The 22959-nt window shown below is 37.6% G+C and overlaps 3 protein-coding genes and 1 long non-coding RNA gene across 5 annotated transcripts; 2 read left to right on the top strand and 2 right to left on the bottom strand.

Annotated features, from left to right (window-relative positions):
• Positions 1-1747: 1747 nt before the first annotated feature.
• LOC113697869 (F-box/kelch-repeat protein At5g15710-like) lies at positions 1748-4103 on the top strand. The gene has a single exon (XM_027217462.2). It carries the CDS (start codon positions 2375-2377, stop codon positions 3689-3691), a length of 1317 nt encoding a protein of 438 aa, XP_027073263.1. The 5' UTR covers positions 1748-2374; the 3' UTR covers positions 3692-4103.
• A 4065-nt stretch (positions 4104-8168) lies between these two features.
• On the top strand, positions 8169-8756 carry LOC140010305 (uncharacterized). The gene is made up of 3 exons (XR_011817592.1): positions 8169-8304; positions 8441-8508; positions 8626-8756. It is a non-coding gene; the product is annotated as an uncharacterized lncRNA (long non-coding RNA).
• A 1326-nt stretch (positions 8757-10082) lies between these two features.
• LOC113698892 (GDSL esterase/lipase 7-like) lies at positions 10083-12835 on the bottom strand. The gene is made up of 5 exons (XM_027218850.2): positions 12586-12835; positions 12058-12185; positions 11028-11273; positions 10447-10699; positions 10083-10297 (listed from the first exon to the last, which is right to left on the bottom strand). Exons 1-5 carry the CDS (start codon positions 12833-12835, stop codon positions 10083-10085), a joined length of 1092 nt encoding a protein of 363 aa, XP_027074651.2.
• A 1783-nt stretch (positions 12836-14618) lies between these two features.
• Positions 14619-21189, bottom strand: LOC113699103 (O-fucosyltransferase 27). 2 transcript variants are annotated; one of them, XM_027219203.2, is made up of 10 exons: positions 20719-21189; positions 19282-19384; positions 18337-18407; positions 18139-18227; positions 17781-18024; positions 17189-17301; positions 17025-17115; positions 16790-16918; positions 15668-16215; positions 14619-15385 (listed from the first exon to the last, which is right to left on the bottom strand). In XM_027219203.2, the coding sequence occupies exons 1-10, from the start codon at positions 20935-20937 to the stop codon at positions 14914-14916; spliced, it is 2079 nt and encodes a 692-aa protein (XP_027075004.1). In that variant the 5' UTR covers positions 20938-21189; the 3' UTR covers positions 14619-14913. The 2 variants fall into 2 exon arrangements, with proteins under 2 accessions (XP_027075004.1, XP_027075005.1); XM_027219204.2 differs by having other exon boundaries at positions 19282-19366; positions 20719-21187.
• Between the last annotated feature and the right edge of the window lie 1770 nt (positions 21190-22959).

Genomic DNA, 22959 nt, shown 5'->3' with positions numbered 1-22959 from the left:
TTCTTGAGGTTAGATCACAAGTTTCTTTCTTTTTTTTTTTGTTGTTGCGCGCATTTTCATATGCACTGAACCCTTGACTTTATACATTTCACGAAATTTCAGAAAAATTGAATGTATGACACACTAGTAATTATTCCAAAATAATGATCATAGTTTAGCGTGAACTGTACAAGTTAAATTTTAAAGAAAAAGAGAAATAAAAAAAATTGCATTTTTTGACCCATCATAAAAAATCTAAGCAAGTCATGATTGGCATTAGAATTAACACCAAGGTTAGTTAGTAGTCGTTATTTAAAAGAGGTATATTTATGCATTTTAATAGTAAAAGAAATCACGAATTAACACAATAGATCTCTAAAGATTTTCAATTTATCTGTATGGCAATTCATCACGCACATGGTAAGAAAATTTTTTTAGTTGCTACGACTGTTTAAGAAATTTCTAAATACGTTAAAAATTTCCTAAAAGTAGACAATGAATAATAAATAGAGAAGAAGTAGCAAAATTTGAGCTATTGAAAGATAATTAAGGATTTGTCTAATGTGAATTAACAATTAAGCGCTTAAGATTAGTTATTGACATTTTAATGGGATTTGCTTCTCAAAATGAAAGAAGATAAAAGCAAAAGTTTAAGCGTGATTAGTTTCCCATATTTAAATTCCATGCGGCAACAACCATATTAACAGGGGAATAAATTTTGAAGCAGCATTAGTTTGGAAATATTTTTTACTGTGGCAAAATTTTCCACCTCGGAATTACGCCGGACCATGCCCTACACCGCCATGTTACAATGAAGCAATGCAACTTATGCAAGTACTAACAAACAAAAGGAGGGATGACGCCGCCTCCTTTTGTTTTTGCTCAATTTTTTATTTCATCTACTCATTAAAACTGGACCACGGTCCGTCGGCGGCAGGCATATTCAAGTTTTTTTTTTTTTTTTTTTTTTGTCGATACAGGGGTGTTCGGATCAATCCTTACGGGGCTCGATTAATTTCCTGCGATCCGGGCCCGACGCCTCAATCCGGCCCGAACACGTTAAGTGCGCGGAGAAATCCAACGAACCAGAGACTCGAACTTGTGACCTCAAGATTCACGGGTGAGAAGCGCTGCCGCTGAACCATCCACGCGGAGACATATTCAAGTTTCGATTTGTGGAGTTCTGCATGCTATTTGCAGGAGCAATGTAAATAATTAATCTTGACGAGCAGCCAATGTTTGGAGAAATTCGAATACTTACCAGGTCACTTTTTTAAAACTATTATTTATGAAGAATAAATAATGGTGCAAAGGCGTGGTTTGTAATGGATTGTGCTTCAGTGTCTTGATTAATTACAGTTACAGACTGAAAAATGGACAATTTTAGATTTACATTCATATAAAGGCACAACTTATTACAATGCTGAAGATTGCAACTCTTCACGCTTTCAAAAAGTTCGGTCACATAAAGATGCAAATATTATGGTGCAAGAACACCATTCATAAACCTTGGTTTGTGACGAGTCACACAAAGGCGCGAACCAACCTTGCTCATAATTTCACGCTTTTATCCAGGTCATCTGAAGGAGGCCAGCATAAACGACCGCGATTTCAAGAGCTTATTCCTTGATGCCATGACGCGCTTTCTGAAGCCTTGTGATTTGAATCGGCGTGGCGAGGACAGCTGTAAGTTAGCCCAATTCTTCATACATTTTTTTTTTTTGAAAAAAAATTTCACACGTTAACTAGAGTAACGACAAAAACAATCAAACGCGAGTTAAGTTACAGCACATAGAATATGAGTGAATGGGGGAAAAGTACATCGACCTGTGCCTGTTGAGTAAGATTCTTGCTACCTGAACAAGCCCACTAGAAGTGTTGATTTTCACGATTATTTGTTCATTCCCGAGGTAACCCATCTCAGATTATCTTACAAAGTTTCCATTTTCCTTGTATGCTTGTGCTGATAGCTCCGTCAAGATTCAATCTTTTTGTTGACTTCATCCCGTTCTTCACTGAGAGTTAATTGACGGGATCTATAGAGGAAAAGGCATTCACCGGTATAGTGAAATTCCAGCTGTTCTTTTGATTCTTTGAGCTTTCAGTCACTAGGCCCGTGGCTTATCTGATCTAACAGTATATTTTTCCAATTGAAGCAGCATTTCCCATTTTTTGGTGCAGTCTTTCTAAAATTAGGGATTGCATATGATGTTTGATAACATCCAATATTCAGTTATTCGGGTTTTAGGTATTTGCTTGGATGAGATTCCGTCTTCGTTTGGTTCTGATGCTATCTACATAGTCATGGATGTTCAATTGGATGGGGCCTAGGAAAGATTCAATTTTGGCTATTCAAGTCAGTAGATGATATTGGGATAGTGAGGGTGTTGGTACCATGGTTGAAGTGGGGCAATCTTCCGAATCAGGGTTTAGATTGCCATATTCTCGACTGGTTAGAAATGGAGTTCTTCGGGAGGAGGATAGTTTTCAGAGGCAAGCGACCAATTTTGGTGGCAGTGGGTCAAGAAATACTAGCCCACTGGGTCGAATTGGGTCAAGGAACACAAGTCCTTCGAGGCAAAAAGTGATTAAGACCAAACCAAGAGGATTAGATGAAGAGACGGTTGCCACTTTTAACAAGGCTGTTCAGCCGGATGTTCAGATGGAAGACAACATATGGGCAATGCTACCTGAAGATTTGTTGAATGAAATCTTGGCTAGGGTACCGCCTTTCATGATATTTAGACTTCGATCTGTTTGTAGAAGATGGAATTCTATTTTGCAAGATAATAGCTTTTTGAAGTTTCATTCGCAAGTGCCCTCTCATGGACCTTGCCTTCTGACTTTCTGGAGGAATCCGCAGACACCTCAATGTTCAGTGTTTAGTTTGCCATTAAAACAATGGTTTAGGATCCCATTTACCTTTTTACCGCTGTGGGCATTCTGGTTGGTTGGTTCCTCTGGCGGTCTTCTCTGTTTCTCGGGCGTAGATGGGCTGACTTTCAAGACTTTGGTTTGTAATCCTCTTACCCAAAGTTGGAGGATATTGCCTAGCATGCATTACAATCAACAAAGGCAGTTGATTATGGTCGTTGATCGGATGGATCGATCATTTAAAGTCATTGCAACTAGTGACATATATGGTGATAAGTCTTTGCCAACAGAAGTATATGATTCAAAGCTCAACAAGTGGTCACTTCATCAAACAATGCCTGCTGTGAATCTCTGCTCTTCGAAGATGGCATTTTGCGACTCAAGGTTGTATTTGGAAACTCTTTCACCACTTGGTCTGATGATGTATCGATTGGATACAGGGCAATGGGAACACATACCAGCAAAGTTTCCTCGGTCATTGCTGGATGGATATCTCGTTGCGGGTACTCAGAAACGCTTGTTTCTTGTGGGGAGAATAGGCCTTTACAGCAATCTTCAGAGTATGAAGATCTGGGAATTGGATCATACAAAAATTCTTTGGGTTGAGATAAGTAGGATGCCACCTAGGTACTTCCGAGCTCTTTTGAGATTATCGGCTGAAAGATTTGAATGCTTTGGACAGGATAATTTAATTTGCTTTACATCTTGGACCCAAGGTAAGAGCCTTCTTTATGATGTGGATAAGAAGGCTTGGTCTTGGATTGCTGGCTGTGCTTTTCAATCATACAACAGCCAGGTCTGCTTCTATGAGCCAAGATTTGATGCATCGGTCTGTTAATTTGGTACCATGTTTTTAAATTAATGCGTTGAAGCCTGTCTTTAGTAGTACATCTTTCTAAGCAATAGTCCATTTTGATTAGTGCTGCGGCTTTGGAGGTTGTTGCTTCATCCTTTAATGTTGGAGCAGTACAGGCATGAAGTACCATCAGAGGTGCACCTAGAATGGTCAAATCTGGAGCCTAACGGTGATGAAGAAATTTTGTTGTTAAACTTGTGTATAAAAGACAATGCGGTCCCACATTTTAGGCAGCCTTTCTGAATGCAAGAAGCTAATTCTCCATTTGCCATACAACCATGATGAGCCATTTATATGGTTATGTGGTTACTTTGTTAATATCTTTTAGTTTTCCATGTCAATAATCTGTTTAGATTGTTGCATGATTAAAATTTCTGCTTCATTTTTTGAGATACTTTGCCATTTTCTCCTCTTTCCTAGTTTCATTTTGTTGCTTTTAATTTCATCTTCTCGCTTAGATTTGGTAAGCCCATTGGCGATGGTTCACAGGTCAGTGAAATTGGATATACATAGTAACTTTAAATCAATAAAAAGCTCATTCTAGGGGTTTTGAAGATCATTGCTGATTTGTGCTTTCCTTTTTACATGTTCAATACTTTCGTGATGGGAAGTAAGATTTAACTGCTTATTGTTTAACTCTTGTTCCTAGATGCCCTATAATTGTCATTCTTTCTGATCAGATAGTCTTCAGAACCTTTGTCTATGGAGAGAAACTACATGGTCATTTTAGATTTCTGGCTTGTTTCAGAACTTTGCAGCTGCATTGAGTAAAGGGGACATACTCTAACATATAGTCGGACTGTAACAGTATTGATACATAAAGTAGTCGGACGTGAATTAGAGACCTTTAGCATCAGGCCATAATCCCACCGTTTGATTTTCGCTATAGGAAGGCATAAATGTGACTAACCTACCTTATTTGTTGTCCTTTCGCACTTGTCAGTTTCTGGGTTGTGCCGTTCTATGTCCTTAAATAAGAATTGACCTTATTATTGTAGCCTCAAAGCTGTATTGCAAATCCTGTTTCTGCGTAATCAAAAGAATAGTGAAATACGAACTCACAAGTAGGGAAAATTTTTGCATAAAGTGGGATAATTCCCTCTTGCACAAACCTTTTCTACATACCCTACCGTCTACATTCTTGGTTGATGTCAAGGAAAAATGTCGAGTCGAGGATCAAAGGAGCTAATATGTTTAATACTGGCCTCCCAAGTGCTTCAACTCTTTCTGTGCTAGTGTCTCTCATTTATTCTAAATTCAGTGAAGGCTGGTTATAAGGAGTTAAGTGATAGGGAATGTCAGACTTGCGTGCCTGAATATCTTCTTTAGCTTTCAGTCACCCGCTGATGCTGCTTTGTAAGTAATGGTTTGACAACTGCTTATGTGAGGGCATCATTTTATTGGGTTGGTGAGTTCTCAAATGAGAAACAGGTGAAGCACAACTCCTGCCAGATTTTCCTTACAAAAGCAGTTATTTTTTTTTATCGTCAAAGAGAGCGTAATAATGTAGTTTAGATTGTATTTATATGTGTCACTCATATATTTGGGCGATATAATCATCTAAGGCCCTGATTATTAATCCAATTTAACACTTAAACTTAATGGATTCAAATCTTAACATATTCAGACTATTTGATAATCAAAAATTGAACATCTGAATAAATTAAGTGGCACTGAATTTCATATGTAAAACTTACTCCCAAAATTAAGTGATAAGCTATTCGTTTATGACTGAACGTGATATACACTGAAATTATTAGATGTAAAACTTAACAATTCCATGACTTAACGAATTCAGATTTCAGTTTTATCAACTGCACTCAAACGCACAACTTTTCTCTGGTTTGGCTTTTACCTTCTAAGAGGGTGAGCCAAGCACAAAGTCTGCTACAATTACCTGCAGGATCTCGTCGCATTTAACCATGAAGAATTTGTTGTTTTGTCCAAGGACCATAACTGGCCAATTTATTTTCGAAAATCGGACCAATGGTTTGAGCATTCACGGTTCAAAAACTCTGTAACCTCATATCTACCAAATTCATTAGTTGGAGTTGTTACTTTAATTTGTGAGCTTACGGAGAAGCAGCTTCAAAGATATTTTGTGAGTGCCCAAAAAGTTTGCAAGTGAGAAGATGTTTACAGAAGAAAGCGCAAGGAATAAACAATAATATATCAGGGTAGAATCTTTTCTTGGTATTGTACAACTCTAATGTTCACTCTCAACAGCAACACCAGTGATAAAGATACGCTTAAAATTACGATTGTGGCGGCATCCATGTGAAGTGTCATGAATTCAGAAAAAGGGTTACTAGTTAATACTTAATAAAATGTAGTAATCCATTCCTGTTTCACATTTTATAGTGCTCCTTTAATTTTGTGATTCCCAAAACAGCATAAAGCTTGTTCATTAATTATGTGGAGGAGTACGTCAACGTGTACTTGAAGCTCGAGGATGAGAACCTGTCTATCTATCACCTTAGGTTGGCTCGTTCAGCAAGGAAAATACCATATGCAGCAGCAGCCCTTCATCACTTTATTCGAATCAAATAGCCGACCACATGATAATACTAGTAATATTTATTTGACTGAAGGCGGCCAGGAACTCCTCGCAAAGAAACCAGCATCAGAGCCGAAACCAGAGGAAGATGTACAGTGGACTGAAGAAGGCCACGCAGGGATGATGGAACCGACTTTACAACAGGGAACGCTCTTCTCAAGGGATGATCACAAGGCTAATGTTGGGAGGAGGCATGCATGGCCACTGGCCTCAGGTGCCAAAGCTCCTTACGGCAAGTTGTAGTTTTTCAATGCATAAACTTGCTCAAGAATCGACACATGCGTTAGCCATTCTATGAATTATCACCTGCTCATGTTTCCCACAGCTCTTCATTTCATGCTAATGCTCGATGTTGTGCCTTGATAAGTGCAGCCGAAGTCCCCCCCAAGTTTTTCCAACTACACTTGCTTGGCAAGCACACGCTGTATATTCTTTCTGCCCCGTCGGAGGAGCAGCACAGAATCTAATGCTACACTATTTTTTCCTGCAAGCGTCGGCACCTTGTTCATTTATTGTTATTATTACTCCCTCCTCCGCCCTATTTGATAGTTCTGTTTTCTTTATTCAATGTAGATTGTTAGTAGTATAAGCTACCTTATTTAATGTAACGTAGATTGTTATGAATGTAACCTACCCCATTTAATACATTTAGATTTTTCCAAAACATATTGATATAATTGATATGTATATCAATGAGAATTGATTTTTTTTTTACCATCAATTCAAGTTTTCATGAATAATTAATATAAAGTTGTATTCTATTTAATATAAAGGCATTTTATAAAACTAGCAACCTACATCTGCTTTTTCAATAAAGTTAACTATTTTTTTCTTAAACTGTTTTGAAAAAAAAAACAAATTAGAACTATCAAAATGGGATAAAGGGAGGAGGATTATTATCACCATTATTGCTATTATTTTGCGATGGTGATGCAACGCTCAACGCAATTGATAATGTATGTGAAATTGCTTCATATGTTTTTGGCTTAATGATACAAAAAATGAAGAATAGTTTCCTAAATCGTGTTCATTTTAAGTTTATATTGCTAAGCATATGATTGGGTAAAAGTGCGATTAACATAACTTCGCCTTAATCAAGAATATTTTTTTTTTTTTTTGGTGATGGTATCCAAGGACGAAAGTCTTATTTTCCCCAATGCTCAGAAACGAATCTCTGACTCAGAGGTTTGCTAATTGACTCCATTATCCAAAATTCTGGCCACAAGTATAGTATTTAACAGTAACAGCTCACACCTGACAAATTACTGAATCTGATTTTCAAACAGCATAACATAACTGTGTCTAGAAATTCCCCACACATTTTATTCAAATGACCGAGTGAAGTTTCCATTTTTCTTAATTAATAGTAGTACATAAAATAGTTGAATGAGTTGATCAGTCCGGATGAAGTAATTATTAACCTTCAAAGATGCCATTGGAAAGATCTTAAACTTTCTGTACTTCAAATGTCAAATCTCTCAATTTTCTTTGTGAAGCCAGAGATTTATGTCCTATTCTTAGCATACTTGTTCAGTTCTGATCTTAAGAAGAAATCTCACTTGTTCTCTTTCATTTATGACACTGACATACTCTCCAATACCAATTCTGGGGCTTAAATTTCTATAACATTACACCTCTGGTGGACTGCTTAATATTCAGAAAAAGTATACTAATTTTTTTTATACTAATATTCAATTAAAAAAAAAATCTTTAACTTGTAGTAGCAGTATATTCTGTCGCTTGAGTTTTCCAAAGTTCTGAAATTAGGCAGAAACCGCATTATAATAATGCCAGTTGTAGACAACCCTACCTTTGACTCCTGTCTTAAGTTGAAGTTGCAACTCTATAAAAACCCACACTCTGCTCTTTCTTTCTGCTGCTTCCCATTTCCTAGTTGACAAACAAAAAAGACGTTGATGAGTGAAAGGAAGTGAAGTGATCAAGGCATTAATGGCGTCCGTAAGATTTGCCGGATTGATAATAGGGTTTATCATCGTTTCACTTGCTCTCAAGTACTCTACTGCATGTGCTCATGAAGGTACACATACATATATATACATGTGTGTGTGTGTGTGTAAACGCACACTTTCTCATCAGCAGTAAATATTCATCAGTAGTAGAAGCTTATCAGAGTTTAATTACCTAAGCCAACTCTTTTCTATGTTTCTCTGCAGGAAGTAGAAGGAAGGGAAAGTGGGCGGCAGCAGGGATTGCACCGCAAGGCCATGCACCTTCTAAAAATGTGGACATCTGCTTCTTATACTTTGGCTTTTAGCAATAATCTCATTATCTGTAATTGGCATATCAGTCTAATTTCCTCGTGTTATGAGACCTAATTAAGGCTTATTATGCAAAACAGGATCTTAGTGAGGAGACCTCTGCTGCTGAGGTGGTTAACATTGCTGGAAGAAAAGGGCTGAGGGGAAGCGAAATGCAGGTTGATAAATTATCGAATACAGAAAGAGAGAACAACCTTGGGTACGATAAGAGAAAAATATCAGGTGCGTCTCATTCTGCTACAGCCTCTTTAATTAGAATCCGATGGAAAACACGTTTTCTACTCTAAATAACAAAAGGAATCATGCACCTACTAATGCTGATTATATGTGATGATTTAATTAGGATGGTAATACATAAGTAATTAAGCCTAGTGTCTAATAGTTAATTTCATTAACATAAGTTTAGTATAGTTGATGGCAAATTTGGAATTAACTGGTATTGATTGCTTAATTGATTCAGGAAACCATGCTTCAATGGATTCTGAGGAAGCTGCTCAAAATTATCACTTGATGAAAGCTCAGGTCCCTTCTGTCTCTCCCCTCTTTCTCAAACATTGCTCCAAATATTGCAGAAACATTTTACGCTAGCATAGCAATTTCCCACGCGATAATGACGTTTTTTATCTTAAGTTTCACAGGTTAACAGCAAAATGTCCAAACAGCCGAGACAAAAGTCCGGAGCCTCCAGCTCTCATGAAGATGCTTCAAAAGCATTTCTTGAGGCAGCCGATGAGGTGGTAAACCTCATGCGCAAGGACTACGGTGTAAAAGATCACCCTCGCCACAGACCACCGATCAACAATCACGAGCCCACTGATTAACAACTGATCAAAAGATTAAGACCGACGACACTGGATATATACATGTCGTTAGGATTAGGCCTCACAATTTTGCCCTGACAAGTGAAGTCCCCCCTAACAAGAGGTCACACCCCTCTTATTTTGTTCCTTGGTTTCACGAGATGGCTAGGAAAGTACTAGTAGAATTTTGTTGCTTCTTTTAGAGTTTCAATATGTTTTGTCATCCTTTGGTGGATTAAGTTTTGGTTTTGTTGTTGTCGACACCACCAAGGTGGCTACATCATGTTAGTAAATCGCTGCAAGGCTCTGTTGTATATAAAAATAGTGGACTACACAAGTCTCCTTCCTTCTGGCTTTTTTTTACTTTTATTACAAAGTTCCGTTCTCTGATTCATTTCTCCAGAGAAAAAGGTATACACATGGGCTTTGAAGTATCAACAGTATGTGTATATACGTTCCTTGTTAAATTGTATGCACCAAGTGCGAGTTCCATACAAGAATTTGTATAAAGATACTACTATCATTTTCTTTGAATATCACTGAAACAGTCTAGATCTGAAGCCTGCACACGAATTAGGCCCCAAACTCCCCGAGTGCATGCGATCTACAAAAGAAGAGTAAATTTATGAGCCAATTAGGATGAGCACAATTTGAAGAGATAAAGGAAAATCCAATTACAATAATCTGGGAAATGCATTGTAAAGATTTTAATCACCTGAACAACATGATGAGGATCTTCAGACTGTTACCAGCTCTTTAATACTATTGGGACTGCATATAGAAGAGTTCCAGATACAGCTTTCCGCAACAACCTTATACACTGCTTCAGTGACGTGAAAACCATCCCAGAAGTAGTGTTTGTTTGGGTCCGGGCACGGTGGTAGGCCAAGAATGCATGCCGAGGTCCCGTTCGCCCACGTAGTGCAGCACGGATTGCTTGTATCTCGCAAACCTTGGAGCAAAATAAATTCAGAAACGTTAGTTGATACTTGAAAATCTTCAAATTCTTGATCATACCCGAGGCTGGTATGTACCATACTATTAATCAACGGTGCATGCTCCTGCAGTCTACTTAAAATATGTTTTGGGAGAAAAAATTACCGTATGCTGAAGGGTTTTTAGCAATATCATAAGCAAGGCCATGAATCCGACCAAGAGTGAAATTAGAGCCTGGGAGCTGGGAGCTCAGGTTCTTCAGCAGCGAACTCAGCTGGTCGTTGAACAGTAATACCAACCCGTTAATGTCTTCTACGCATTGTCCACTATGTTTGATATTCTTCGCAATCGATGGAATACACCCAATGGGTCCAATTTCAAACACAAATATTTTTCTAGCTCCCAATCGATATAGCCTCTGCCGGAACAAAGGGAAAAAAAATGTGTGTGAATGATTGTATAATCCACAAGTGATGCATCCCCCTTTTTTCTTTTTTGCGGACACCAAGATTTGGAAATTCGTTACTTTTCAATCCGTTGGAAGAAAATATTTAAATCACATTGTTGAAACAAAATCCTTCAAAAAAAAAATCAGAATTGCATCCCCCCCCCCCCTCCACAATCCCAATCCACCAATTTTGCTTTTTTTTTTTTTCTCCATTTTTTAACTTAAAATTAGATGGAAGAATGGTCAGCCTCAGAAGATTTGATAAGATAGCGCGGTAGGAATGAAAAGGGTGGAGTACCTGAAGCTGTAGGGAGAGGGTATCGACGAGATGTTTGGCAAAAGATTGAGGAGAAAATCGTGTCCTGGTGTTATATATTGGTTGAAGATAATTGTTGATGTAGTCATTGCTTCCTATAGAAACCGCAAATAGTGATCTTGACAGGTAAGTTGCAAGCTTTTCTTTGGTCTCATAAAGCCTGGGCAACTCCAATTCAATTGTTAGCTGAAGCAAATCAACTTGCTCTCCAAAACTCAAGCACTGGCCCTGAGAATGTTTGCAATATTTGGTAAATAAACTAGGCACCTTAGCATCAAAACAAAACCAAACTCCATAAATAAAGCTTGCTCGTCTTAAGTGGAATTGCACATACCTAAACGCTACAAAACCATCGAGTTAATGGCACATATTATGAATTTGAGAAACTCTCCCCCTAGGCTCTTTAGCATAATTGAGTTTGTGGCTTAATTTGATGGCGAATAAGCAAGTATGTGTGTGTGTGTGTGTGTGACAATTAAGCTTTTGGTATACACATCTAAGATTACACCCAAAGACTTGGATAATTGAATTCAATGTATTTAATGTCAGGGCTTGAAAATTTATTTCTTGTCTTCGCTCATAATTCCCAAAGACAGTTAATTTGCAATAAACAAAAATCCAAGGAGAAGAGAAACTGACACAAGTGCATGAACTCATCGCCTGTTTTTTTTCACTTGAGATCCTCGGTGACATGTTTTCTATGCCAATCCAATGCCACCTATAGTATTGCGCCAAGTATCCTATTATTATTTACACTTGTGTTAAACCAAACCAAGTTGAATTATTTGAAAATTAAAGTGTAAATAATAACAGGACACTTGGCACAATACTATAGGTGGCATTGGATTGGCATAGAAAATATGTCACCGAGGATCCCAAGTGATTTTTTTAATGCCAATTAGCCGTAATGTTTAGAAGTTGCCAAAAATAGGGGGAGAAAAACAAACCAGAAAAAAAAGAGGGTAAATTATAGGAGTTACAGAGAAGCTGAAAGAGTTATTCGACATCTTACAATGTACTTGCCGGTCTCAGGAAGAATGCCACATGACCCTGAAGCATAATTCAACCCTGGTTGATTTGCTTGAGCAAAACCTCTTAAACTCAAATATGGTGGAATCAATGGCAACCCCAGGAATTCAGCTGGGAAAAGAACAAATGAGCCAACCAAATAAATAAATGAGAACAAGACTATATATATATATATATATATATAGGCTGGAAAGAGGACATGTAATTAAAAGGAATCAACTATAAGTTCCCCCCCAACCCCCCACCAAAAACGAAAACAGAATAAAACCAACTACAACAAGTTAAAGGGATTCGATCCCTTGACCTGCATTCTTGTCCAGGGTTTTTTGAAAATTTTACCAACGAGTGCAAAGGCACACGTCTAATCTGATAGTAGTTTAGTCGCTTTCGTATTTTCCATTGACCCGACCCTTTGAGTCCACCCCTTCTCCTTAGTGTAGGTGTAGAATAGAATTTATCGTGTTCGAAAAAAAAATGAAAACAGAATAAAATAGAATGGATGTGTCTGTACCTACGAAGTCCACAACGGTTTTTCCATTAGTGAATCTTCCCGTAGGTCCCGTAGGAAAATTGGAACCATAAGGCAAAAAATTTGCTTTAGCAAGAGTTGGCAAAGCATTGTTGTTGCCGCTATCAACCAAGGAATCACCTAAAACATATACTGCTGGCGCAGCAAAATTAGGACCTTTAATGGAATCGCATTTGACGAATAAAATATGATCCGGGATGATTACCATCCACAAGATTAGTAGCAGTGGCATCACGTTATGCAACACTTTGCTCTTACGAGAAATTAACTTCAACATGCCAAGAAAAACGAGTTGGCCAGTGGCGAACAGGAGAATAGAAATTAGTGCAGATGGGTTGTGGGAGGACGGGATTTTAAAGTTATGATCAGATGACAATCCAGCTTGGAAAAGACAAAATTTAAGGAACGTTCGTAAATAGCGTGGAATTCTCTGGGGGTGGTTAGTTGTTTTTCTTTCAATTCATTTCTAGTCTGTATTAATTTTTGACCAAAAATGCCTGAAACTTTGGATCTTAGCTGTGATGATACAACAATATTCATTGTGCATGCACGCCTGGAGGGGATTAATACAGTAAGATTCACTTTTGCGAGTTCAATGGTTCTCAATCTCGGATGCTACTAATTTTAACAGTCCTGAGTCGTTTCCAGTTTTGGGACAGCTTCATTCCCTCATGTCATCTAATTATCTGGTGGCTTTTTAAAGACAGCTTTTGAAGCGTCAAGTGCATCAAATATCATGGACAAGACTTTCATGATTAAACCATAAACGTTCTTGATAAAGCTAAAATCCTGGGAAATCTTCTTTTTCATACTGTATTTGTCACTTAACATACAACATATTTACAATTTTATAATACGGTCTATTTATGATTCTCCTTAATTTTGCCATAGCCAGTTCAATACCTGAAAATTCAATGCATTTGTTAGATGATAGGGTTTTTGAGTAACTTGTTTGCTAGATGTAATGTAACTGGTATTTTTGTTTCCTGTCAATGATTTGGTCGATTCAATGGATTCGAACCAGAGAATGATCAAACATTGAACAAGAACATGCGGAAGAAAGAGGAAAAGCGTTGAGCGCTTCTCACGTTGAATCGTGCTTTTCTTCCCACGCTTGATAGCTTGTCTCTCCCTCACTTAGATGCGGGACCCAAAAAAAAAAAAAAAAGTGTGTGCCGTGCTTCTGTCTTTCTTCTTTAGGAAAACAAAAATATTCCTACTCCGACTAGTTCAAATATGCCGCATTGATCCTCGGCCCTTTAAGGAGTCTCCATACTGGGCCTCATTTTAGAAATTTAATATCTGCAAACAAATTTTTCTTTTTCATAATAGGAGTAGTGATTTTTTAGAATTCCAAATCAAGTAAATCACTGTTATTTGAGAGTGATTTTTTGAAATTCCAGGTCAATTACAAATATTCAAATTAAAAAAAAAAGAGTGTAAAGAGTGATGGAAAACATCAGAAGTTGAGAGGGTTGAGAATAATTCTGATTATGGATTTAGGGTTTATGGATTTTTGTTTGATTTAATTTCTTATTGATTGGATGATCAATGCACTGACTGAATTTCGTAATATTCAAGAGGAGGGAACAGCCAAATAGATTTCGGGATAGAATTGAGTTAATGAAATCACGTGAGTTGTTACGGGTGTCAAATTTTTAGAGTGAGACTTGATAAGAGGTCTCTTCAAGAAGTTGAGGATCGGATGCACCCCTTAAGGGAGCTGAGGATCAGATGCATACATATGCATCTTAAGAGTTAATTGAGCTTTAGCATGGAGAGAGGGCTAGATTGAGTAATACAGTGAAAGAAATTGTAAGTAGACCTCCAAAAAAAAAAAAAAAAAAAAAAAAACCTTAGGCATAATCTTTACCGTATATCTCAGCATAAGAAGATTGAAATGCATAAAAAGAAAAATTTACTTTCCCACCTCGAGGAAGAGCTTAAGAGTTTCTTGTACCGAGGGTTGCTTTTTTGCTCTCAAGTGCTCTTACGATTGGAAGGCTGGAAAGGTCTGGTCAAAATAAATTCCGCTCACAGATACACTTATAAGAATGAGCCTGTGTACGGCAAGTCTCAACCTAAAGGAAAGCAATGTATTCATATCTAGAAATCCTGAAACTACACCATCCTTGAAATAATAATTATTGGACCGAAAATTTGCAGCCAACCTTAGCGGTTGAACACGAAACTCTGTCAAAACTGAAACTGACAATAAAGACTCATCTATAACTAAATTAACAAGCAGCAACTTCAGTCGGACATATATACACATCTACAGGGAAGGCAAGACTAAATTCTGCCACTTGGTCATCTATCTCCACCTTCAAGATCTTCATTATCCTCCATCTGGGTGTCTTCTTTGTTGACTGTTTCACCATCCCCAGCCTCTTGATTAGTATTACTCTGTCGAAAAAACAAACCAGCAGATGTGGAATCATCTTCCTCAAGCTCCTCTTCAGATTCCTTGTCCTTTGACTGAGCAAGCGTATAACCATTCATCCAAGATGGGCAACTACGAGTATCTCCAACAAAAGCAGGAAGTTTTGAAGATGACGAAGGACTTGAAACATTAGATATCTTTTCAGGTGAAATTTGCCTTGTGCAAGAACATTCAGGGACTGGAAAAGAGAGAAAAGATAGTTCTTTTGATCCAGTGAATTCCTTTGCCAATCCATCAATCAATTTCCGCTTAAGATGCCTGCGCACTGATTTTATCCAAGCATGGTTGGCCTGATACAAGTGCTCACGAATCTCATCCAACAGCTTGCCCACTGCCTTCCTGGATGGAGATGAGCAACAGAAAACAGTTGATATCAAGGCTGGCCTTTCAAATGCTACATTCTTTCTTATTAAAAAAAGAAAAAAGGAATTAACCAAAAATTTTGAAACAACAAAAACAACCCCAAAAATTTGAAATGGTAGGGACTTCAGAGTTTTACACTGTGAAATCCCAAATCAAGCGACAGCTCGGTACTCGCATCACACAGCAGCAATGCACTAGTTATCAGGGGAAGCACACAAACTGGACAAGTAGCAGAAAGTTATCTAGGAACCAAATTACCTGTCCAACCTGAATGTCTTAGATGCAGCAAACTGGTAAAGCCTGTGACCCATTACTAAACTAGCAAAATTTGGTTTTCCTTTACCATCCCGATCAAATCCAGGGATAAAAACATCTGCTTCAACACAGACTCTGTAGTCTACAGCCTCCCAGAGTAACTTGTGTGCGTTAGTTCTCAACTCCATAACTGTACTTTCTGGTTCTCTATCGCTCTCGGCCACCCAACCCCACCAACCCTCAATGTTGTAATATTTTGGCCGTGCAGGTGGTGGCGGTAGTGGCCGAGGTCGTGGACCTGAAGTTTTCCATGCTTCAAATTTTATTTCTTCCTTAACTGGTGGAGCCCTAGAAATTTTGTCATCAAGATTAGCCTCACGACCATATACTTTATTCAACTCCCATGACGTGCTTAAGGAGGTTCTGTCAACAACATTTTCAAACATGGCATGGAGTGGAATCAGCTTCTTCTGCCCACCAAAGACCTCGCCACCAGAAACATAAATTATTGTGTCCCACGAGTAACCATATGCTCGAAGAAGAATGCCAACCTGCAGAGCAATAGGTGTCACATCATGATTTTGTTCTAAAATCATATCAGATCAATTGCTAAATTAGTCTTGTGTGAGCCTACTCTATCCAATTCTAACATGTGCTAAATGCGGCTACACAAGATCAGGTGACTTTCTCCTCATTTAATCGAACTAATGAAGTATTGCTTTCCTAAAGCAGGAAAAAAGTAGCAATTCTCATTTTGAGTCTTGCGGCCACTTAGTCCTCTCCCAAGTTCCCAGAAACAAGAAGGCAATCATAATGCAAGTTGAATAGTCTTACTTGGATATAAAACTATCAGACAAACCCTTATCCTGAGGAAAAGACAATGAGGTTGCAGGCAGGTAAATTTTGATCTTGAAAATTCACTACCTGTGCCATCAACATTACTCCCCAATTCCAAGAAAGCAACAAATCTTTCCAAAGAAATTTTATGTTAAACAGGCTACAGAGAAAAGTTAATGCTCCAAGGAAGGAAGGGGGAATTAGAGTTCCATGTTGATGGGACAAGTACATAAAGCATATTTAGAAACACTTGAAGACTTCATATTGATGGTGAGGATGGAGAAATACCTCCTCTGGCATAAGAGGACACAAACCATTGCGCCGCTGCTTTGCTGAATCTACAGAGAGATTTCCCTTGATGATCCCACGTTTGATCATCCATGACCGTTTATGCTGAATGAGTTCAGTGTGCACATCCTAGGAACAACAAATATCCACACATAAAAATGGGATGCTCTTAAAGCTTTGGGACTCTTAAGGTCTTTCATATGCTTATGATGTTACAGGAATTTATACTTGATACCTGAAAGAGTTCAGCACAGCCATAATATGCCAGAGCCTCTCTTGTCATCCCTGGATCATAGGCAATAAATGGCCGTCCAGAAGCTCTTAATCTGCAAGAATACCAAAAAATAAGCAGAAAGTATCATGTGTTTCTGACACCAAGAAAAGTGTGAAGTAGCACACCTATCCAGAACTTTTGTAGCAAGTTCCTCAACCTCCTCTCTGAAACTCAAAGCATGATAAGCAACCCTGCATCTCAGCCTCTGATACTCTTCAAGATGAGGAGGAAGTATTGCCTGGATAAAATCATATATAAAAAAAAGGTCAACACTCAACACTATTTCTCAAATGGTTCTGTTGCTTTGTCTTATGTAGAGCTACAATGGTTTTTAGGGCAAGAAATTTATCATTCAAGTTAATGTGTTAACTTCATTCCTGTACTAGTCTTTTGGCACATGATCCCCAACATTTTATTCTCTAAAGTCATTCAATGTCAAAGATAGAATTGAAGTAATAAACCCGGTCAACCAACTAAAATAGCAGAAATCCAGGTTCACAGAGAAATTCAGATAGAATATGAGCCAAATTTCTGCGAACATTAGAACAACTTTTATGTCCTTAAATGGCAGAAAAAGAAAAAAAAATAAGGGTGCTCGGATGTATCATTTACCAAGAAAACATATGACATAAATATCATACTTCATAGTCATGTTCATGGTGCAAGCTACAAAAGTTGTTACTCAAATCTTAGAAAATGAAATGTATTTGCACATGCCTGCAAGCCTCCGCCTTCAGATATAACAAGTTCAACAACTGAGTGCCTACTCAAGACTGGAAGAACATGATGTTCATAGAAATGTGGCGATGCAGAATTTGAAACCTTAAAAGAAGGAATTTCTTTTTTCCTCCTTGCTCCTTTTAGATGCTTGGGTAAGGTTTTGACAATTTTGACATCCTTTGCTAGAGCAGCCATGAACTGATCCTCATTATAGAGGTAAGCAAAACTCTTGAACTGAGTGCTGCATGGACCATACAAAGAACACTCTGATTCAGCTTTGATCATGGTAACTCATGCATGACACACAAATAACCATCCTATAATTTAGCTCCTTTACAATACGCATTAAGTGAACCTGATTCCTTTGCTGCTTGTAGTGGACTGAAGTTCAGGAATAACTAATGTTGCATTGAGGAGACGAGAAACTACAACAGCATCACATATCTGCCAGAAATAAAGACCTTTGAACAGCATGCCTTTCTTTTGAAAATTTGAGTTAATAAAATAAGCACAATTCCAAGGCAACATTTCCGTTTGCATGCAGCATCCTTACCGAGTTCCTGATCTCATGAAAACCGCCTCGTATCCGTACAAAAATGAATCCACTTGTTTTATGAATAGGAGCTGTCACAATAACAAGACAAGATAAGAATGAGAATTTCATGTAGATTCAGTTTTTGCTAGCCTGTAAAAACCAATATTTAGCTTATCTTTGATACTTTTCTGGGTCAAACAAAGTTCAAGTTACATATCAAGTATGTTATAGTGAATCTTAAACTATTTCACAAAAGGATTACCACCCATTTCATTTCACACCTCAAACCGCCTAAGGAAACTGCAAATGATGAACAGAGAAAGCACTCCCTAGCTAGAGACACTAACAGTGACTCATTGGGTAGTTGTGATGTAACTTAGGCAAGATTACACACTTCCAACCTTCTGACACCTATGGTCATGCAACATTGGAGGCACTTATCTAGATTGAATGGTGCCAGTTGATTTCATGGGAGCACCAACCTTTCAAAATCCACAAATACAAACAATATGAGGGACTATTTTGTATTTGGGACGCCAAAGCCCTTTATACAGCAGAATCACTATGTTACTACAATTACCAACTAAAAGGTTTTCAAAACCCCATTACGACATAGGCCATAGTAGAGGCAATTTCTGACTTGAAAAGGAAATGTACACGTCGCCAATTATGTGGAAGAAATTTTCCAAAAAGAAAAAAGGAAAACCCTTTGTTGCTGAAGCTTGAATAGACAATCACGCTGCAAGTGTATCTGATCATTTTGTGAGTTAAAAAGAACAACAGCAATAACCAACAGCTTTATGCATAAAATGCAACAATGATTCCAGTATTTTTTAAATTTTACTTTAGATTTCAACAGCTTGTGTGCGAATTGCAGACTGAAGAGATGCTTGTCTAAATTCTCTTTACCAGTTTGAGGCCCTTATGGCGGGCCAGATTGTTGTAAAGATGGTGATGGTTTACCTGCATAATTTTCTCTGGGGTTTGCATAGGGATGTAAAGATTCAAGAAGCCTAACTGGTCCCCAAAGTCTCTGGTATAAAGGATTCTGCAGAAGCAAGAAATGCTATAGCAAAATTAGTTCATGCAACAGATGTAGAATCTAAAGAATGGGTATTCACAATTCACAAAAAGGAGACTCTCCCCAAGGTTGTTTACCAAAATGTTGTGTTTTTAAGTTAAAATTAGAAAAAGAAAAAGAAATTTGTCCTCTTTACTGGTTTTCCATCATAAGTATGGAATTGATTCCTATCAAATTGACTCTTTTGAGTAGATTTTAAAGAAATTGATGTCAGCTTACTTATTCTTTTAGACTAGATGTCTCCAAATTCTCTCCCTTCTCCACCATAGTTGGCCTATCGCTTTACTTATTCTTTGCTTCCAAATTCTCTCCTTCTCCTCCATAGTTGGCCTATGGCTTTTTCTCAATCCTCATTGTCACTTATAATACTCATCAATGCAGCATATTCATTTAAGAGAGACAGATAGATTAATAAAGATTGAACTACAGTGTTTGTTTGCATCAATAGTTGCAGCATGACAGCATTTTGGCATATGCTGCAAACAATGATGGTCAAGTTTAATTTACGTATTGATTCAGAAAGGGTGGAACAAGCCTACAAGCTAAGCATTACAACTGGGGATGCACAAAACAGGTTGCCTCTCACTGCTCCTCCCAATAGATATTGCAGCCAGAAACTTTCTCTTGTTTTCACATAAAACTTTGATGTCGAATTCGTGAAGCTGGGGATACAAAAAAAAAAAAAAAATCGAATTCTCTGTTGTTCAGCGAGAAAGATTTCTCAAGAGACAGACTTTAAAGGCATTTTTCAGAATCCCTTCCGGAGTTATATTTAATTTCAACTTAAAACCACAACATTATGGCAAACTACCCCACCCCCACCCCCCCAATAGGAGCATACTAACCAGCTTAAGTACAAGGCAAAGTAGAACATTCATAAATAAATTGATCACATACGAACCAAATATAAGATGAAAATCTTTGTCAAAAAGAATAACAGAATCCTAGGAAAAAAGAGTATAAGTAGACAACTGGAATAAAGAAGAACATTAACGTCGAAAAGAAAAAAAAAAGAATAACCTTTGAGGAGACCCCACTAAATCCACGCTAAAACAGAATGCATCATAAAAGATTAACTCGTAAAACAACTCGACTAGTCTAGAATTGGTCATAAGATTCTCATAGTTAGCTAAAATATCAGTTCCGAAACTGAAAAACAATAATCATCAATCAAGCAGCTGCTGTTCCAGACAAACAAATCCAAGCAGCAAAAAAAAAAAAAAGCCAAAAAAAGAAGAAAAATAAAAACATAACACAGCTAATCAAACAGCAAAATACAGAATAAAGTTCAGATCTTTGAAAGGGTCTAAGCACAGTACATTATTAGAAAGATCTACATTCTCAAAAATGGGTCTCCAAGAAAAAATTGTGATAGAAGACTGGTATTCCGAAACGCCCCCATCTGTATATCTAGCGAGTAAAAAGTGTGTAAGGATAGAGAAAGTAGATAAAACCAGCCCAACCAAACCAACCCACTTCAGTCTTGACTTAATCTTGAACGCAATCTTGCCATCCCCTTTCAGTGCCACCCACTTCATCTCTTATCACACCATGAGCAGATACAGCAAACCTTACATGAGAGTAACGAACAAAGACAAGTCAAAAGGGACAGTGACACATGTGAGAAACTTCCTCGGATAGTTTTAAGGCTGTAGTTGGGCTAGAGTTGGGACAATGGAAGAACGAGGGAAGAGCGCAAGGTTCAGACAGTCATGGAAAGTTTTTGGGCATTTAGCGTTTATGGTGAAAATAGAATCCTAGTCTGGTTAAGGACGCGTGAGTTTCATGGCAATGTCGGAGAAACAAGAGTTGATTGGCTGTAGGCTGTAGCCTGTTCCGTGAGTTGTACTTGCGGATAGAGGCACGTGAGGATTCGTCTTTGTTAGGTATAATTAAGGTTATCAGTCACGTGACTTGATCTGTTTCTCACGTGATATTTAAGCAGGTAGTAATCTGGTGCTTCCCGGAGGCGCCGTCTCTTTCTTGATGGTGCCATTAGGGATGTAATCGAGCCACTCGAGCTCGACCCGACTCATATGTATCTAAGCGTGAGCTCGACTCGAGCTCGATTGAGTCCAAAAAATCGATACTCGAGATTTGACTTGAGAAATTCCCTTTAAACTCGAAACTTGACTCGATAAAACTCGACCTTTAGGCAAGTCATATCAAGTCGAGTCTAATCAACCTTCTTGACTCGACTTGAAAAATGTACACTTTTACCCTTATGAAATTTTATTATAAAGAAGAGTATATTGTAAATTCAATATAAATTTTACCCATAACGGTCATTTTATAATTATAATATATATATTATTTAAATACACCCTGGCTCGACGAGTAGCTCGACAAGTCATGAGCCTCAAAATATTGGCTCAAAACTCAACTCGAATAATAATCGAGTAGCTCGAGACTCAGCTCGAATTCGATCAAACCAAGTTCAAGCCAAACCATTGACCGATATGCCACTCCCCCATTGTTTAGACGGAGGCGTTTTTGTTAATTAGTCTACCTCGTCTATGTGTAATCCAGTAATAGTAGTAAGTTTGTTTGGATTGCCTTGATTTTAGATAAAATAATTTGCTTCACAAATTTCAATCACCTTTTTATTTCATATACATCACATCACAAAAAGTGTTATAGTAATTATCTCAAATAAATTATCAAAATAAACCCTATCCAAACAAATTCTTTTAGGTGTTTTACTAATACTTTATTCACTTGTGAAAATTTACGAATTTTTCATTCTAAATGAAAAAAATATGATATGCCGTGTGTCCCCTTTTTTTATTTTTTTTAAATGGTAGTCACGCTCCTTCCAATCACCTTGGGTGGCTAAAACCTTTAAATTTGGAATTTCTAAAAAGAAATTAAAATAGGAGATATCCTCATGCTATACCAAATAATATATTAGATCCTCGTATTTATTTATTGCCTTTTTTTTACTATCAGTGAAATATTTTGAATTCAAGATTTCTCACTCACATTTCTTGTTTCTGTACCACCTATCCGACCCATCTCCCCAACCTCATAGTTTAGGTTATGTTTCTTTTTTGGGGCACAATATCTTTTTCTAAGATTTGGTGCATCTGGTTGTTACCAATAAGCACATAATAATAACAAGTGTGGACAAATATTAAATCGCTCAATGTACCGGTTAAAGGTATTTGACAAAAAAAATGTATAGATAAAAGGTAAGAATTAAAGTCATTATGATGTTTTTAGTATGAAACTAACAATGAAATTTTGTAAGTAGTAATTTTTAAATCATATAAGTTTTGAGTATGACCTTTTTTTTTCCAATGTAACTCACAGCAGTAATTAACATTTTTCCTTTGGTTATCTTCTTGTTTTTACCAAACTATAATGTTCAATAAATTTTTTCCCTTTTTTTTTAACCCTTCCATTCTTCTCCGGACACTCCTTATTTTCGAGTGACGGTGAGGAAGACTCTTCCTCTGGGTCTATACATATATGTGGGTGCGCGCGCGTGCGTGCGTGTGTGTGTGTGTTTCTTTTTCTTTTTTTTTTTCTCCCTCGAAATAAGTTGATGCTGGCGCACA

This window comes from Coffea arabica, chromosome 7c (assembly GCF_036785885.1).
Source record: "Coffea arabica cultivar ET-39 chromosome 7c, Coffea Arabica ET-39 HiFi, whole genome shotgun sequence".
NCBI lineage: Eukaryota > Viridiplantae > Streptophyta > Magnoliopsida > Gentianales > Rubiaceae > Coffea > Coffea arabica.
The sequence above is the reverse complement of the archived record's forward strand: the minus strand, read 5'-3'. Positions and strand labels throughout refer to the sequence as shown.

Excerpts from the sequence above, each read along its gene's own strand:
- LOC113698892 (XM_027218850.2), bottom strand. The coding sequence starts at position 12,835 with ATGCCACTGCTACTAATCTTGTGGATGGTAATCATCCCGGATCATATT. Across the intron at positions 11,274-12,057 it reads CTGAGACCGGCAAGTACATT|GGCCAGTGCTTGAGTTTTGG; the intron begins GTAAGATGTCGA and ends AAACATTCTCAG. Across the intron at positions 10,700-11,027 it reads CCCTCTCCCTACAGCTTCAG|AGGCTATATCGATTGGGAGC; the intron begins GTACTCCACCCT and ends TTGTTCCGGCAG.
- LOC113699103 (XM_027219203.2), bottom strand. The coding sequence starts at position 20,937 with ATGAAGTGGGTGGCACTGAAAGGGGATGGCAAGATTGCGTTCAAGATT. Across the intron at positions 19,385-20,718 it reads ATGTAGATCTTTCTAATAAT|CATTTCTTGCTTCTGCAGAA; the intron begins GTACTGTGCTTA and ends ATTTTGCTATAG. Across the intron at positions 18,408-19,281 it reads CCCCAGAGAAAATTATGCAG|CTCCTATTCATAAAACAAGT; the intron begins GTAAACCATCAC and ends TTATTGTGACAG.
- LOC113697869 (XM_027217462.2), top strand. The coding sequence starts at position 2,375 with ATGGTTGAAGTGGGGCAATCTTCCGAATCAGGGTTTAGATTGCCATAT.